The 18,343-nt window shown below is 36.8% G+C and overlaps 1 protein-coding gene across 1 annotated transcript in view; it reads right to left on the bottom strand.

The window, feature by feature from the left end:
- The window catches only part of LOC117912753 (dynamin-related protein 3A-like), an 88,007-nt gene that overhangs the window by 63,225 nt on the left and 6,439 nt on the right, over positions 1-18,343 (bottom strand). Inside the window, exons 2-4 of the mRNA XM_034827447.1 lie at positions 10,407-10,689; positions 10,220-10,248; positions 9,987-10,088 (exon numbers count right to left, since the gene is read on the bottom strand). Coding sequence (XP_034683338.1) covers positions 9,987-10,088; positions 10,220-10,248; positions 10,407-10,689 — 414 coding nt within the window. The remainder of the gene's footprint in view (positions 1-9,986; positions 10,089-10,219; positions 10,249-10,406; positions 10,690-18,343) is intronic.

Here is an 18,343-nt window from a genome sequence, read left to right as displayed (position 1 = left end):
TTGTTTTGTTGGGAGGAAGTATGTTATTTTGCCATTTACACCGTCCAATCCGTGGTATCAGCATGTGCTGAGGAAAGAATTAATAAGTTTTTTAGCATGTATCCATAGTAAGGAAAAAGCCCAGAAGGACCTTACGGAAATTCCAATGGTGAGAAAGTTTCATGATGTATCTCCAACTGAACCACTGGGTTTAGCACCACATAGAGAGTTTGATTTTTTTATCAAGGTATATTTAGGAACAAATCCTATTTTAGTGGCACCCTATAGGATGGCCCCTCTTGAGTTGAAGGAATTGAAAGCTTGGTTAACGGAATTGTTGAATAAGGGTTTTATTCGGCCAAGTACATCACCATGGGAAGCCCTAGTGTTGTTTGTGAAAAAGAAAGATGGCACCTTAAGGTTACATATTGACCATAAGAAGTTGAATAGAGTTGTTGTGAAGAATAAGCATCCTCTTCCAAGAATAGATGAATTGTTTGATCATTTGAAAGGAGCAAAGTGTTTTAGTAAGATTGATTTGAGAACTATGTAGTATCCATTGAGGGTTAGAGAGGAAGATGTCTATAAAACAACATTTAGAACAAGATATGGGCAATTATGAATTCCTAGTCATGCCTTTTCAACTAATGAATGTCCCCATTACTTTTATGGATTTAATGATAGAATGTTTTGTGCTTACTTGGATCAATTTGAGATTATCTTTGTGGATGGCATCCTAATTTACTTGAGGAGTTTGAATGAGCATAAGCAACATTTAGTGACCACTATTGGAAGCTTAAGTGTATGGGAAGCTAGACAAAAGTGAGTTTTGGCTTACTAAAGTAAATTTTCTAAGCCATGTAATTTCTAAAGCAAGGATAACAATAGATCATTCCAAGGTGGGAGTTGTGCAGTATCGATAGAGGCCAACTAATGTATTTGAAGTTAGGAGTTTTTTAGGACTGGTTTATGGATATTATGAGAGGTTTGTGGATAACTTCTCTAGAATTGCAATACCAATTACCCGGTTGACCAAAAAAATGGTTAAACTTTGAATGGAATGAGGAGTGTGAACAATGTTTTTTAGGAGTTGAGCAAAAATTAACCACTGCTCCAATATTTTTTTTTTTTTTGGTAAGTTACCATTGCTCCAATATTAACCACCCCTATTAGTGGAGTGTTATTTACGATTTATTGTGATGCTTCTACAGTTGGCTCAAGATGTATATTAATGCAACAAGGCAAGGTGATAGTTTATGCCTCAAGGCAATTTAAGCCCTATGAACAAAACTATCCAACACATGATTTAGAGCTTGCAGTAATGGTTTTTCCCCTTGGGACTTAGAGACACTATTTATATGAAGAGAAATTTGAGGTGTACTCTGATCATAAGAGTTTAAAATACATCTTTACTCAAAAGGATTTGAACTCTAGACAACATAGATGGATGGAGACATTAGAAGATTATGATTTTGTTCTTCAATACCATCTTAGAAAGGTAAATGTTGTGGCAGATGCGCTTAGTAGAAAGAACTATGGACAATTGTCTAGCTTGTGGTTGAGAGATGTAGAGATATATGTAGTTATTGAGGATTTTGAGATGTGTCTTGGTTGGGAAGGACAAGGCTCATGCTTGTATAGTATGTCGGCTAGATCAAGGATTATCCAAAAAGTAGCGGAGGCCCAAGTTCATGATGAGATTTTAGAGAAGGTTAGAGCTCAATTGGTGGAAGGTGAGGTAGACAATATTGGTCATGCATGCATGTGGGAGTGTAAGATTTAAAGGAAGACTGTGTGTTCCAAGGGATGTAGAATTGAGAAATGAAAGTATAGCAAATGCTCATAGAGAAAAGTATACAATTCACCCTAGGAGTAACAAAATGTATTAAGATATTTTTTTTATAGGAAACAACAAAGAAATATATTGATAGAATTAAGAAATACAAAAAAAGGATGAGGAATCCTCCCACCAAAGAAAACTAAACAACAAGAATACAAAAACAAGAAGCTAAAAGGTAAAAACAACAAACAAACTATCTTAGCTAGACCATCCCATTTGAGCTACACACTGCTAGTCAATCTAGTTGTAACATATTAAGGGGGATGCCCTTAAAATCCATGGAGCAAAAAGCCCAAAGAGAAGCAAGAAAGTGAATGGAATCCCATAGATTCTCTGAATTCTTAGCTTTATCCTCAAAAATCCTATCATTTCTTTCCCGCCACACAACCCAAATTAAAGCAATGCACACAGTTTGCCACAAAACTATCCCATTCTTGGATTTTCCAAAACCTTTATAATTGATGGACATCATGTCGGAAATGCTTCTCGAGGGAGCCCAATCCATTTTGGCTAACTGAAATAATTTATGCCACAACCCCATTGTCAAAGAACAATGTAAGAAAATATGATATGCTGATTCTCCATGCTTCATACACAATTTACAAATGTCAAGACTAAGAGCTTTGTAAGGTCTTCTCAATTGTAGCAAGTCATTAGTATTTACCTTCTTGTGTGCCACTAATCAAACAAAGGACTTGACTTTAAAAGAGACTTGAGAATTCCATACAAAATTAGTAGAGAAAACTAGAGATAAATCGGAAAAGTGGGTCAAGTCTAGAAAAAAAGACTTGACTGTAAATAACCCTGAAGAAGATAAAGACCAAGATCTCGCATCTCAAACCAATGGGGATAAATGCAAACAATCAAGTGAACGCATGAGGCTTTCTAAATCTTCTATCTCATAATCGGAAAGGTTATGACAGAAATTAAAGTTCCAAGAGAAGGGGCGAGCAGAACCGAGAATTGAAGATATGGGAATATTTTTATCAGTGACTACTCTAAATAGTCTTCGATATTGGAATCCCAAAGGTTGGTCCCCCCACCACAAGTCTTCCCATAAGAGAATTTTTTCCCCATCTCCTACCACAAATCGAGTATACTTGGAAAAATCCTAAAAGACTTGTGCAAGAACCTTCCAAGGACAACGATGTGACCATCTAACTATAGTGTTGGCATCCCAACCATTAGAATGTGTCCCATAAATGCTTAGAATGACCTGATGCCACAGAGCTAAACTCTCCCTAGGATACCTCCACAACCATTTCCCTAAAAGAGCGAGATTCCTTAGAGAAATCTTCCCGAACCCCAATCCCCCTTTTGCCTTCGGTTTACACACTACATCACAACTAATAAGATGATCTCTTTTACCTTCCCCAACTCCTGACCAAAGGAAATCCCTTTGCAATCTCTCAATTTTTGTAGCCACTGAAACGGGAATCTTGAACAAGGAAATAAAGTAGCTAGGAATGTGGGACAGGCATAAGTGGATAAGAGTTATCCTACCTCCAAAAGATAAATAAGCCTTTTGCCACCCATCTAATCTCCACGAGATTCTCTCAATCACCGAATCCTAAAAGCCACAAGCCTTTAGATTCCCTCCCAAAGGAAGACCCAAGTAGAGTATAGGTCAATCAAAAGCCTTGCAATCAAGCATCAAGACCAACCTAGAGAGATGATCCTGATCAAGGTTGATGCCAAAAAGGTTACTCTTGTCAAGATTGACTGTGGAAATATGGGATTATGATTTGTAATTAAGTGCCAAGATTAGAGGGATTGTGTTAGGATATTTTCTATTTTTATGGATGAGAGAATCTCTCCTAATTAGTTATTGTTTCCTTAGAGATAGTGATTGTGCATATTATATGGCTTAGATTAGGAATCCCACTTGTATATATATAGGTCACTTTGTATTCAGTTTTGACAAAAAAAAAAAAAAAAAGAATATTTTCTTCATGGTATCAGAGCATCCAAATCTGAACCACGTATAAAAAAAAAAAAATCATCTTTTTCCATGGAGAGCAAAACGGAAGGATCAAACTTGGAGGTGACGTCCAGGCCTGAAGCAGTTCACTCCGGTAGTGCCAGCACCACAAATGGCATCATTCTTCCCATAACAGGTCATAAACTCAATGGGCAAAATTTTATTCAATGGGCTCAGTCTGTTCGGATCTTCATCTACAGGAAAGGTAAGGAAGAATACCTTACGGGAGCCATTGTTCAGCCGAAGGAAGATGATCCAGGATACCGAACCTGGAAGTTGGAAAATAGTATGGTGATGTCTTGGTTAATTAACTCTATGACCAATGACATAGGAGAAAACTTCATGTATTATGGCACAGCAAAGGAGATATGGGATGCAGCTAGAGAGACCTACTCCAACATCGATAATACCTCGGCGATTTTCGAAATCAAGAGTATTCTACAAGATCTTCGACAAGGAGATTCAACTGTTATCGAATATTTTAATATCCTTACACGGTATTGGCAACAACTCGATATTTATGAAGAATTGGTTTGGAAGTGTCCCAAAGATGGACTCCTATACAAGAAGGTCATTGAAAAGGAACGCATCTACAAATTTTTACTTGGCCTTAATAAGAATTTAGATGAGGTACGTGGAAGAGTTCTAAGTATTAAGCCATTACCTAGTGTTAGGGAAGTTTTTTCTGAAATTCGCAGAGAGGGAAGCATACAAAAAGTGATGTTGGGAACCCAAAATTCCTCCAAAAATCTTGAGAACTCAGCCCTAGTTGCACGAGGAACCCAATCCAACAACAACAACCACCAAACGAAGAAGAATCGTCCATGGTGCGACCATTGTAGAAAACCTGGACACACGAAAGAGACTTGTTGGCATCTACACAGTAAACCTGCTGATTGGAAACCTTCTCGGCCACAGCAAAACAGAGAAGGTCGGGGTTACACCGCTGCAGCCGAAGAAGACACATCTGGCACTATCTCAAATCCTAGTCCGTTTAGCAAAGAGCAATTGGAGGCACTACAGAAAATGTTCCAACAAACTCTTCAATCAACTGGAACAACTATTGGTACCGCATCTGTAGCCCAGAAAGGTATTTTTTCCCATGCCTTAAATGTTAGACAGGAAAATCACACTACATGGATAGTGGACTCGGGAGCTTCAGATCACATGACTGGAAATCTCATGGTTTTTCATGAATATACTCCTTGCCATAACAATTCCTCTGTTCGAATTGCCGATGGAACCCTTTCTAAGGTATTCGGCACAGGTTCAGTTATTATTTCCAAGGATATTACTCTTCACTCCGTGCTCTATGTTCCGAAATTGGATTGCAACCTATTGTCTATAAGTAGACTAACACAGGATCTTAATTGTGTTACTAAATTCCTTCCTCACATGTGTGAATTTCAGGCCTTGAACTCTGGGAAAAGGATTGGCAATGTTGAGGTGCGTGCTGGACTTTACCTTCTAAGAGCTGAGGAAATTCGAAGGCTACCAATGAAGACTGCTTGTGTAGTTTCCAACCCTAGTACCAAGACGGATAGTGTTGTTATGTTATGGCACTACCGATTAGGTCACCCAAATTTTTCCTATCTTGAAAAACTATATCCATCATTATTCAATAAAAATTCCAAAAATTTTCAATGCGAATATGTCAATTGTCCAAACATACTCGCAACTCCTATTCCATTCAACCATATAAACCATCTCATCCTTTTTCCTTGATTCACAGTGATGTTTGGGGGCCTCTAGAATCAACAACATTACAGGTTCTAGATGGTTTGTCACCTTTGTTGATGACCACACTCGAGTGACTTGGGTATTCCTTATGAAGAAGAAATCAGAAGTGAAGGAAATATTTGAAAACTTCAACAACATGGTTCAAACGCAATTTCAGGCAAAAATTCAAGTCCTTCGGACAGATAATGCTCGAGAATACTATCACAACATTCTTGGGTCATATCTTCTGGAGAATGGCATCGTACATCAAAGCTCGTGCATTGATACTTCACAGCAAAATGGAGTTGCAGAAAGGAAAAATAGACATTTGATGGAGGTTGCACGATCCCTCATGATAGCTTCAAACGTGCCTAAACAATTATGGGGTGAAGCTGTACTTACAGCAACCTACTTGATCAACCGAATGCCTTCTAGGATTCTTCAATTTAAAACCCCGTGTCAAATCCTCCTCACTGCATATCCATCCGCTCGAATAATCTCGTCTATCCCAGTCAAAGTCTTTGGTTGTACTGCTTTTGTTCACATCCATAAGTCCCAACGTAGTAAACTTGATCCGACAGCCACTAAATGCATCTTTCTCGGGTACTCACCAAACCAAAAAGGATACAAGTGCTACTCTCCAACAACCAAGAAATTCTACACTTCCATGGATGTCACTTTCTTCGAAAATCAACCCTTCTACCCCAAAACTGCAATTCAGGGGGAGAACTGGTCCACAGATGAATTCCAATTTTGGGAAACCGAACTCAGCACTACTTCTCCTTTGAGTTCATCACTGCCTCCTCAAACAGATAGTACTCTTTCTGTCCCCGAAAACAATTCCTTGGATATCCCTTCTGTCACACCTGAGTCAACTACACAAGGCAGTAAAGAAGTAATAGTTTATTCTAGAAAAAAATTAAAGGAAAAGCCCGAGAAACCTCCTCAAAAGGAGCCCGAGGACAGCACTCCACCTGAGCAGAACCAAGAATTGGACCAGGATCCAAGCAACCCAAACTCACAACCAAGTAACACAATTTATGATCTAGATTCCAGTAATGACCTTGATGATCTTGATCAACCCATTGCTTTAAGGAAAGGCGTAAGATCCTGCACTCAGCATCCAATCAATAATCATGTGTCCTATGGAAAGCTTTCACAAAATTTCCAAGCGTTCATCACTTCTCTTGAAGATGATCGTATCCCATCCAACATCTAAGAAGCACTTCAACAACCTGAATGGAAGACTGCTGTTCAGGAAGAAATATAAGCCTTGGAGAAAAATGGGACATGGGAAATCTCAGAATTACCAGAGGGTAAGAGGCCTGCTGGATGCAAGTGGATATTTACCGTGAAGCACAATCCGGATGGAAGTATAAACAGGTTCAAGGCTCGACTAGTAGCTAAAGGATTTACTCAATCCTATGGCATTGATTATGAAGAAACATTTGCACCAGTAGCAAAGCTCAACTCCATCTAAGTGTTATTGTCAGTTGCAATAAATTTGGACTAGAATCTGCACCAACTTGATGTCAAAAATGCATTTCTCAACGGAGAACTAGAAGAGGAAGTCTACATGAAGATTCCGCATAGTATGGAAACTCCAGAAAATTCAGGAAAAGTGTGTAAACTGAGAAAGTCCCTATACAGTCTAAAACAGTCACCTAAGGCCTGGATTGATCGACTTACTAGAGTTGTGAAAAAACATGGGTTCATCCAATGTCAAGCAGATCACACACTGTTTATGAAGCACTCTAAGGAAGGTGAAATGACTCTATTCATTGTCTATGTTGATGATATTATAATTACCGGAGACGATGAAGAAGGGATAGGGAATCTCAAGAAGCTGCTAGCAAGAGAATTTGAAATCAAAGATCTTGGACAACTCAGATACTTTCTTGGCATGGAAGTTGGCAGAACTAAGGAGGGAATTGTGGTTACGCAAAGGAAGTATGTCCTTGATCTACTTCAGGAGACTAGGATGCTAGGTTGTAAGCCAGTGGACACGCCTATGGATCCTATTGGTAAGATTGATAAAGATAATGACAGTCATCCAACTGACAGAGACAAGTACCAGAGGTTAGTAGGAAAGTTGATCTACTTAACTCACACAAGGCCCGATATTGGTTTCGCTGTGAGCATGGTAAGCCGCTACATGAACAATCCCACTGAAAGACACATGAAAGTCGTATACAGAATTTTACAGTACCTTAAAAAGAGCCCGGGTAGAGGACTCTACTTCAAGAAAACCTCAAGTAGGGAAGTTAAGGTATTCACAGATGCTGATTGGGCAGGATCCTTGATAGATCGGAGGTCGACTACTGGGTATTGTTCCTATGTGTGGGGAAACTTGGTGACTTGGAGAAACAAGAAGCAGTCCGTAGTGGCGAGAAGCAGTGCAGAGGCAGAATTCAGGGCAATGGCTCATGGGATATGTGAAGGAATGTGGCTCCAAAGAATACTCAAGGAACTTGGAATTATATCAAACTCCACTATGACAGTTTTGTGTGATAACAAGGCTACCATAAGTATTGCAAAGAATCCAGTTCAACACGACAGAACCAAGCACGTGGAGATAGACCGTCACTTCATCAAGGAGAAACTTGAAGGGGGAACAATCAGACTTATGTATATTCCTTCAAGTCGTCAAACAGCAGACATTCTGACTTCCAAAGGCCACCTACGAAAACATGAAAAGCAAGTTGGGAATGCTAGACATCTACTACCCAACTTGAGGGGGAGTGTGGAAATATGGGATTATGATTTGTAATTAAGTGCCAAGATTAGAGGGATTGTGTTAGAATATTTTCTATTTTTATGGATGAGAGAATCTCTCCTAATTAGTTATTGTTTCCTTAGAGATAGTGATTGTGCATATTATATGGCTTAGATTAGGAATCCCACTTGTATATATATAGGTCACTTTGTATTCAGTTTTGACAAAAAAAAAAAAAAAAGAATATTTTCTTCATTGACCTTAAGCCCAGAAATTTGCCCAAACACTAACAATAAATTCTTAAGAGTTTGCAGTTCTTTCGCACAAGTGTTAGAAAAGATGATGGTATCATTTGCGAATTGCAGATGGGACACCCTTGTTCTATTCCTACCTACACTGAAGCCCTCTAACAAACTTCTTTCCTTTGCTCTCAACAACATCCTACTCAACACATCGACGGTGATAGTAAACAAAAAATGGGATATAGGATCACCTTGTCTTAATCCTCTAGTTGCCTTGGCCCACCCTTTAGCGTTTCCATTCACTAAAATTGCATAAGAGACCGAAGACAAACAACCTCTCATCCAGGTCCTCCATCTAGGACTAAACCCCTTCTTCTCCAACACATGAGCCAAAAAATCCCAATTCACATGGTCATAAGCCTTTTCAAAGTCAATTTTAAAGACAATTCCTTCCTCCCCTAATCGTCTTTTCTCATCCACTATCTCATTGGCTATAAGAACTGTGTCCAAAATTTGTCTCCTTTGAACAAAAGCGCCTTGAGTAGAATGGATAGTTTCATGTAGTACACCTCTTAATCGCCCTGATAGAACTTTGGCTATTATCTTGTAAAGACAAGTGATCAAGCTAATAGGTCTAAAGTCTGAAACTTTTTTTATCTGGCTTTTTTTGGGCAAAAGAACAATAAAGGTGGCATTGGTGCTTTGATTAATAATCCCGCTTCTGTGAAACTGTGTGAACACCCTCACTAAGTCCTCTTTGATCACATCCCAACAATCTTGAAACACTACAATGGTAAATCCATCAGGCCCCGGTGCCTTATCCCTATCTAACTGAAAAATGGCTTTAGAAATCTTTTCTTCAGTAAAAGGGGAATCCAACCTAGAAGCACTCTCTTCTGAGATAGGGGACAAATCTAAGCCTTCTACTCTCCAAGACTCTCCAGAAACGTACTAAGATATAAAGAGGCAATTTTGATGGAGTGGAATGAAGAGAGACATTGCTTGATATGTAGCCAATTGTCAAATTTGTTAATAGATGAAAGTTGAGCATCAGAAACCTACAGAGTTGTTGCAACCATTACCTATACCAGAGTGCAAATGGAATCACATCCCTATGGACTTTGAGATAAGGTTACCAAGAACTAGAAGCAAGAAAAACGAAGTAAGGCTTATTATGGACTGCCTCACTAAATCAGCTCATTTCCTAGGACTAAAATACCAACGGGTTACACCTCATCCTTCCAATAAACAACCATAGGGCAATATAAAAAGGAACCAGTTTAAAATAGTATTGTAATGAGCAGAGTGACAAATTTGCAGGAGACAAAATACCTCTTCTCCTTTTTTTTTTTTTTTTCTTGCATCAAAATTGTTTGGAATTTGGATATTTTAAATAAAATTTTGAGAATAAACAGAGAAGAACTAAGAAGACTTTGAGAAGCCTACATGCAAGATAGAAGTTACAAATAACGATAGCATATGAAAACTGTCTAAGTTTTAATAGTTTACCTCTTGACTGCGATTCACAACACCGACGTAACCAAGGCTAAGTGGAACAATGTTTCCAAGCAGAAAATTACACGCATTAGTCCCCCTGTCCATTATATCTAGCTACAAAAAAAACAGAAGTACAACATAATACTGTTATTCAAGCATATGGTCAAGACTGCAACTAATTTAAAAGCAAAATAAAAATAAAAAATAAGGAAAAAGTCTTCTAGTAATACAATTGAAACACAAACCTTGGTGATTACACCAATTGTCCGAGTACCTGTCAATAGATTCTGTCAATAAAGTAATGCAATAGGTAACAAATAGAAGAAGCTAATATGTACAAGTACATTAATTCAATAACTGAAATACATAGTTCAGTAAGATTGTCAAAACCAACTTAAATTCAAGTTATTAACAAGTGGCCTTGTGACATACCAGCTGGATCAGCATCTCTAGCCATTTGAAGAGCATCAGAGTTTGCCAAATCAGAATTTGCAGGAGTAACTGCCAATATGATACAGTTTTCTTGTTTGATATGGGACATTATCATCTTCTTAACCCTTGCTTCTATATCGGTAGGTTGGTCACCCACAGGAACCTTAGTAATCCCAGGTAAGTCGATAAGGGTCATATTAAGGACATTTGGGGAGGAGATCATTAAGCGAATTTGCTTCTCCAACACTCCTTTGTTAAATCCGGCTCCTCTTTCAGTCTCATCCTGCACTAACAAAAGAAGTCTGAACGCAACCTAAGACTGGGTAAACCTCCCCTCACTCTTTCCCCAAAGCATGTTATGACCATTTGTTTCCTTTTCAGAACTAAGATTTGCCTTTCATAGTTGATTAAATCCAATCATTTAAATGACTGATTTAAAAAAATAAAATAAAATAAACAAATAAATTTTTTAAAAAAATGAAAAAACCATTTATGCTTGCTTTGTTTACACTATGAAAGGACATTACAAGTAAGACTAAAAGTAGAAATCACATGTTCAAATAATGAGACCTGAAATGCATTGAGATAATTAATTATGAAATTGCTAACATCTCAATTCATTCTGTTGTTACTGACTACCAATATTCATTTTTGGGGTATGGAGAAGAAAACTGCATTCTTTGGAAAATTAGAATCAGAAAAAAAAAAAAATGTAACTTAAAAGCTCTGTTTAACAAAGCTAGGGATGAGATGTTATTTTCCCTTTTTGATCAGAAATAATAAATTCATGTGGAAGCATTTATAATTTTCTATGAAGGATGACAAATCCTTCTAAAAGATACAAAACCTGATATAAAAATTAAAACAAAAGGGGAAAAAAAGAAAGACCACAGATATCAAAGAAGCAAGCCATCGAGTCAAGGTGGTAAAGAATTCCTACAAATGAGTCTAACAAAAGCCCCTTGCTTAGCAACCTGATCTGCAACCCAGCTAGCCAAGTGCAAAATCCAAGAAAATGAATAATCCACAACAATATAGCATTCTTAATAATATGGTGTACCAGCCATCATACTTCCACTGACCTCTGTCCTTTTTGGACACCCAGGAAATGACCAAAGCAGAGTCTCCTTAGATACTTGAGAGACCCATAGACTGGCCTGAAGCAGCTTCAGGCCATCTAAAAGTCCTATATCTCCACCTCAATGAAGAAACCCTCTCCAGAGGAGTTTTTTGAAAATTAAACAGAAACATTCTTTTTATAGATATCTTTTGGAAGAAGCACTTCACTAAAAGCTACAGCAGCTTAAATGAGTCCTAATAGGTTAGGCATTTGATTCATTTAAAAGCTAAACAAAGAGAAGGCCAGGGAGTTCATTTGAGTGAATGTGTTAGAAAGATTAAGCTCAATGAAGAATTTTCGAGCTTACATCATGACCCATAATCGTGTCAACAAGTTCACTGCTTCAAAATCAAAGGACAGCAAAACACAGCTGATAATTCAACTTTGTAGAAAACAGATAGTTAGCACAATAGAGCTGCTCATATCACACTACAGCATTTATTCAATGATTCATTCCTCTGCAAAGTCTCCACTTCTTACCATAATTAAATGAGTAAGATGTTGCTCCAGCCACCAGTGCACATCCATCTCATTATTTTATTCTCAATGTGAATAGAACTTTTTCTAGTAACAATACTTAAAAGGATTGTGACACATGCACAAGCAAAGTATACAGGAAAAGCCCCACCAAGCATCATCAAATACAGAGACCAGAAGTACTTAAAATAACTTACCCGTGCATAAAAAGTACAAACTAGACAAAGGACAAAAGAGAGAATAAAAAAATGACTGGAATTTGATCCTGAAAAGCTCTTCCTCCTCAATGGTTCGCCTATTCCCCTGCCTCTAGATCCACCAAAGAACACAAAGAGATGACCTTGCAGACCAAATCTCTCCTATTCTCACCTCCCACACCAATCCAACAGGAGCTCTCTAACATATCCTAGCATCATCTAACCACAAAAGAAGTGGAAATAGCCCAAACCACATCATAATGTCAACGAAGATGATTAGTAAATCCTCCTTCCATCTTGCACATACAACACCAGTGAAGAATAATCATGCCATTTCAAATTGGCTGATCAATTGTGAGTATCCTACCCTGTGAAAGAATGCAAGCCTATCACACACATTTTACCTTCAATCTCTACTTGATTTAGTAACCCAGCAACCCATCTCCTCCCACATTTTACCTTCTATCACACACCTTCATAGGCTTGTCCCTTTCCACTTACATATCCATAGCCCAAAAACCTCCCATATTTTACCTTCATAAGCTTGTCCCTTGCTAAGAGGGCTTGTTAAAAGGAAACAAACCCCAAAAACCCAAGCCTCCATACTATGGTGGATTAAAAACCTCTATGTAGACTAGCAGATCATATTTCATCTCCTTCCTAGCCCTTTCCAGCAGACACTCTTATCCACAATTCTTCCACCCAACAATCTTCCTTTCAAATCTTTCAATAACTACTACACCCCTCCAATTTTTAAAGGATGCATCCAATGTAATTCCAAGTAGGATGGAGGTGATTCTTCTCTGCGTCCTACTTTTGCAGCCAACTACTTGATCATCACCTATTACCCAACAGAAATAATTTCACTCCTTTTAAAATTCATTCTCAAGTGGCCAAGCCTATCAATAATTCAATCCATTTTTGTAGTTTATTAGTTCCACTATTTCTTTCCCATGGATGTATATTCAATAAATTTCCTTTTTCAGTCCCATCATGTGTTAAGAGTATACTAGCAATATCCATGATTTTAATCAATTGTTTTTCTGTTTCTTGGGCTACAATTTTCTTTTTCTTTTTTTCATTTCAAGCCAAGTATGATGTATGATTTCTATATCCCATTCCACCTAAAATTGGGGATCCTTTGGCTTTTCTATGTGAACACAAAATTACAAAACACAATTCAGTGGATGAAAATATCTTTACCAAATCCCATATTAACCACAAGATGCATTATTTTCCTTTTCTTTTCACTTTTTTAATGAAAAGAACTAGACATTATTATTCTTCAGATAGTGAATCTTGCAATACAAATTCACGTATCAAACAACATTTCCATATTTCATACTTTAATTGAACAATTCATACTATTGATGTTTTAGTTTAAGTTGGCAACTTTGTTCTATTTCTACATTGAATCTTGATGCATCTCACCTCCAAGGGTCTTACCAGCATCATTCAACTTCAAACTGCTTCAAGGTTGATTATTCTACGAGGTATGTGTGTATTTTGAAGTAATTAATGCTTTAAAAATGGCTATGAAATGGTTCCCAAGTGAACATTTTTGAGAAAACATAAAAAATGAAGTTGGGAACTTAAAAAGGAGGCAGGACATTTGAATTTCCTGAATGAACATTCAAACACTGCCCTAGGGGACATTCAAATGTCCTTCCCAGCATTCGTACGTCCCCCTCAGACATTCAAAGTCGGGTCCTCTTGTTCACAAGTTTAAGGTCGTTTTGTGCATTTAAATTTTGTTCTTCATATTTTCAAGGGTTTTTTTGTAAAATTAAATTTAGAATAGCTTTAAGTACAACAACACAATTATCCCTATAGCCCTAGTTTTCCATGTATTAAGCTTTCAAGAGCAATCTTGAAAGAATTTGTTGATGAAAAAAAAAAGTGTTTGACGTGCTAGCATTAACATAGGGGTGAGATGTCCACTAAGGAGCACAAGGTGCTCCATTGAGGACGTGAAGGAATAGTATACATGTTAATCTGTATAAGATCCTAGGGAGTAGGTGCATCTGAATCAAGCAAAATCATGTGCATTCTTTCCATAGTTAATTTGTTTACAATCATTAGACTTTAAGTGGTTTTTTATATCTACGAAGTTTCCGGGAAACTCAATAGGTGGTTTTTCCATGCTAAATTTGATGTTCATTTGAGCAATTGATTTATCAACATTTAATCACTACCCCCTTGGTGGTTCCATCAATCAAGACAAGAACTTTCAAGTGGTGTCAAAGTAGGTTAAATTGTAAAAATTAAATTTTTGTCGATTCCTGCTATTAAATCTTAATCAATGGAACCACAAAGTGTTGGAACTTCCATTAACTGTCCATCATTCTTTGATGGGAATAATTACCTCCACAAGAAAGTTCAAATGGAATTTTTCTTGAAAATACATGGTGAAAGAGTATGGAACACGATGGAATATGGGTAGTTACCCCTAATCTCCATTGATAAGAATGGTACATCAACCGGAGAATTGAAGCCCAAAAAAAACTAGCATAAACTAGATGATGAGGGGAGTGAAGCAAATGCAAAATCCCTCTATTATATTTTCAATGGTGTGAATTCTAATGAGTTCCGCAAAATTGCAACGTGTAACTAAGGAGATATGGGATATTTTAGCATTAACTCATGAGGGAACTTCCACAATGAAATTCTCAAAATTGCAAATGTTAACTACTAAATTTAAAAGCATAAAAATGAATGAAGATGAAACCTTCTTTGAGGCTATATTGAACTTGATGATATGGTAAATTCTTGCTTTAACTTGGGAAAAAAGATTCATGAGTCCAAGGTAGTTAGAAAAATATTGAGAGATTTAGGAGACTAAAGGAGCAGTCTTAAAGGCCTCCTCAAAAGAGAAGAATGAGTCTTTTTGCTTTCACAAGCTCATTACCCACATCCCTAAAACTGAATAAAAAAGAATCGTTAAACTAGTGATGATGAAAAAGGGGAACCTGAAGGCCTTGAAGATGCTTATAATGCTCTATATCATGGAAGCAATGAAATTAAAAGCGCGAATGTAAATCTTAAAAAAAAATGTCAACTAAATGAAATCCCCACATTGAGACTTTGAAATCCAAGAAGTTTGAACTAAATGATAAAATAATTTCATATAAAACTCATGAAAGTGAATTGAATAGTAGGATCAAGGAATTAAAAAGTGAAAATGAAAACATGAAAAAAATAAATAAATTAAATTTCTTGAATCTAAACACCACACTATGATGATCACAAACAACTCCCTTTTTTTGGAGCTCATGTGAATAGTTTAGTGAGTGAGTCTAACCATCTAGAAATCAGATCTTGAATCAAAGGAATGGGGAGTAGATTACACGCTAAGTCTAGAAAAGAATAAAAAAAAAAATCCTATTGACATACCTCCTAAAGCTAGGCAAATTTGGACTAGGAAAGATGACCTAATTGCTTTTCAAGGTTCAAGCCTAGTAATTTCTAAGTCTACTCCTTTAGATTCTCTTACAATTATATCTCCTAGCAAATCTTTGTAAGATTCCTCCTCCAAATAGCACATCACATTCCATAGCCTAGGCTCTAGTCTTAGTGCTTCTCTCTTTATCCCTAGTGCCATGTCATTTTAGGAGTCCTTTGGTCATTTTAGTTTTTGTTTTTATTTTAAGACTTCATTTTTAGTGTGCTTTGTTTATTTTCAATAAGTCTAGGTCTTGCTTTTAGGGGTTATGTTTAAGATCTCATACCTAATTGTAACATTATTTGTTTAGTTCATTAGGGATCTCGTTAAGGGAAGGGTTATTTCACTAGAGTACACCCCTATTGAAGGTCAATTGGTTGACCTATGCACAAAGTTTTTAGATGCTCTTAGGTTCGAGAATCTTAGGAAATCTTTAGGTATCTATACCCTAGAATAAGATTGGATATTCTTGATTTCAAGATCTGAACTTAGAGGGAGAATTCTTTAGAAATGCTTAAGTCTAGGTCTATTCCTTTAGGATGGACTAATTCTTTATTAATTATTGTTAACTCATAATTTTTCAATTCATCATCACTTTGAAACAACTTAATTGGTTGAGTTTTAGTTCTATTATTATAATTTGAAACACCTTAATTGGTTGATAAAATAGTATTATCAAGTAAAAATTATTTTTAATATTGCATGATGTGTTAGTTGTTTTGTGACATTCCTTAGTTGAAAAATTGCCTCTATTTTTTTCTAATAAACATTTGACCGAGTTATTTCTCATATATAATTCTAATGACCTTTCAATGATTACATGTTTATTCTATCCCAAGGTTCTCAAAAAGAGAAATTCATTGAAGTTTCCATCAGTGAAAAAGCTACCTTGGCTATATCTAAAATTCATATCTTTAAGCCAAGTGTTAAAAGCCATCATTTGCAAGTAAGGAAATATCTCAATTGTGGAATGAACAATTATAGATGAAAGGTAATTTTCATACTATATCCAAGTTATTCCACAAGTTGTAATGATTGATAAAACAAAAAAATAAAGGTTAAACATGGGGAATAGAAGACATTAAAAGACCTTAAAAATATAGTCATGTTAAATAGAAATCTGTCTAGAATGAGTCAAATCGCATGTGGTCACACTACGGACCCCAAATTAATTTGATGAAATGATTAGGTGAACAAATTGGTAATCCTAGACAAGGTATAGTTGTTTTAAACTATGGAATTGATCTTTCAATTATTACATGTACTATATTTTTTATGACTTGAAAAATCGTAGATTATCACATGATGTGTTGTTATATACGTCAATTTTGACTTTTTTGACATAAGATACATGCTTTGGATGCCTAAAACGATGGAAAAGAGCAAAAATATGCAAATTGTGCTTTGGACGTTTGAACGAATGGAAAGTTCTCTATGAAAGTTTTCTATTATTTTCCAATGCTAGGGGATTCAGAGGTTTTCTCATCTAAAGTTATTTGGAATCCATGGGTCCCGATGAGAGTTGGTTTTTTTGAATGGGAAGCAACTTAGGGAAAGATCCTAACATTGGACCGTTTGAAAAGAAGTAGGGTGTCTTTAATCTATCAAACACATGCTTCTTCATCATGTTATAGCTGGAATTTTGTGGCAATTGGTCTTGTTGTTATTTAGGTTGCAGTGGGTGATGCATTTTTCAACTAGATTGATGTTACTAAGTTGAAATGTGGTTCAAATAGGAAACAGGCAGAAGAGAGCTTGGTTACCTGCCTCATTGTGTCTTTTATGGACCATTTGGAGTGAAAGAAATAGAAGGGCTTTTAAAGATGTGGACATCTCATCACTTAAATCCTCTTTTATGCGTATCTTTATAGATTATGTTAGGCATCATATAGAAGGGAATACTATGTCTTTGATTGATTTTGTCGATTGGCTAGGAGCCAAGTAAATGTGGACAGGTGTTGTTTTTTCTTTTGATTTCCCTCCTTTCTTTGTTCTTTTTGCTTCACACCCTTTGTATACTTCTAGTGTACATTGGCATGTCTTGTCTTTCCCTTTTGTATCACCTTCTTTTCCATATTTATAATATTTTCTATGTGCTTATAAAAAAACAGCATACCCCACTTTAAATACCATTCACACCTTATTTTTTTCATTTTCTCCTCCACATTCCTTCTTCTTCTTCTTAGGTGTGTTCTATCACAATGTTGGCTCGTTCTACTTCAAAGTTAACTCTGTAAGGCCTTTCAGTATAGAGTCCAGGATACTTTTGACCATACCAGGTTGGCTCCTAATTCTTTTTTTTCCTTCATTTTCTTCCATGGCCTATTGTAGAGGTGGTACTCATGGCAGGCATCTTTCTCGTTCCAGGTCTCCAAGTCCTCAAATACCAGTTCATTGTCCCTGTAGCATAGATGACCTCTTAGTCCATTATTTTTGAACTACAAAGCATAGGTTTACTTTCTATGAACGATTCTTTGAGAGGCACGTTTGAGCTTGAATGCCAAATTGTCCTTTCTAATTTCAAGGATACTCCTCTTCCCGACATTTTTAGCTACCGATGGTGGGAGTCTCTTGCGTCAATTTGAGGGATTGCATACTCTCACCACACACGGATGTTCTATGTGAACATCAATGAGTACATTCCTAGGGAATTCAGTGTTTCAATGTATGAATTAGCTTTTGTAGTGACCACACATTTGAT

Source organism: Vitis riparia, chromosome 4 (genome assembly GCF_004353265.1).
Source record: "Vitis riparia cultivar Riparia Gloire de Montpellier isolate 1030 chromosome 4, EGFV_Vit.rip_1.0, whole genome shotgun sequence".
In the NCBI taxonomy this organism is placed as follows: domain Eukaryota; kingdom Viridiplantae; phylum Streptophyta; class Magnoliopsida; order Vitales; family Vitaceae; genus Vitis; species Vitis riparia.
The sequence above is the reverse complement of the archived record's forward strand: the minus strand, read 5'-3'. Positions and strand labels throughout refer to the sequence as shown.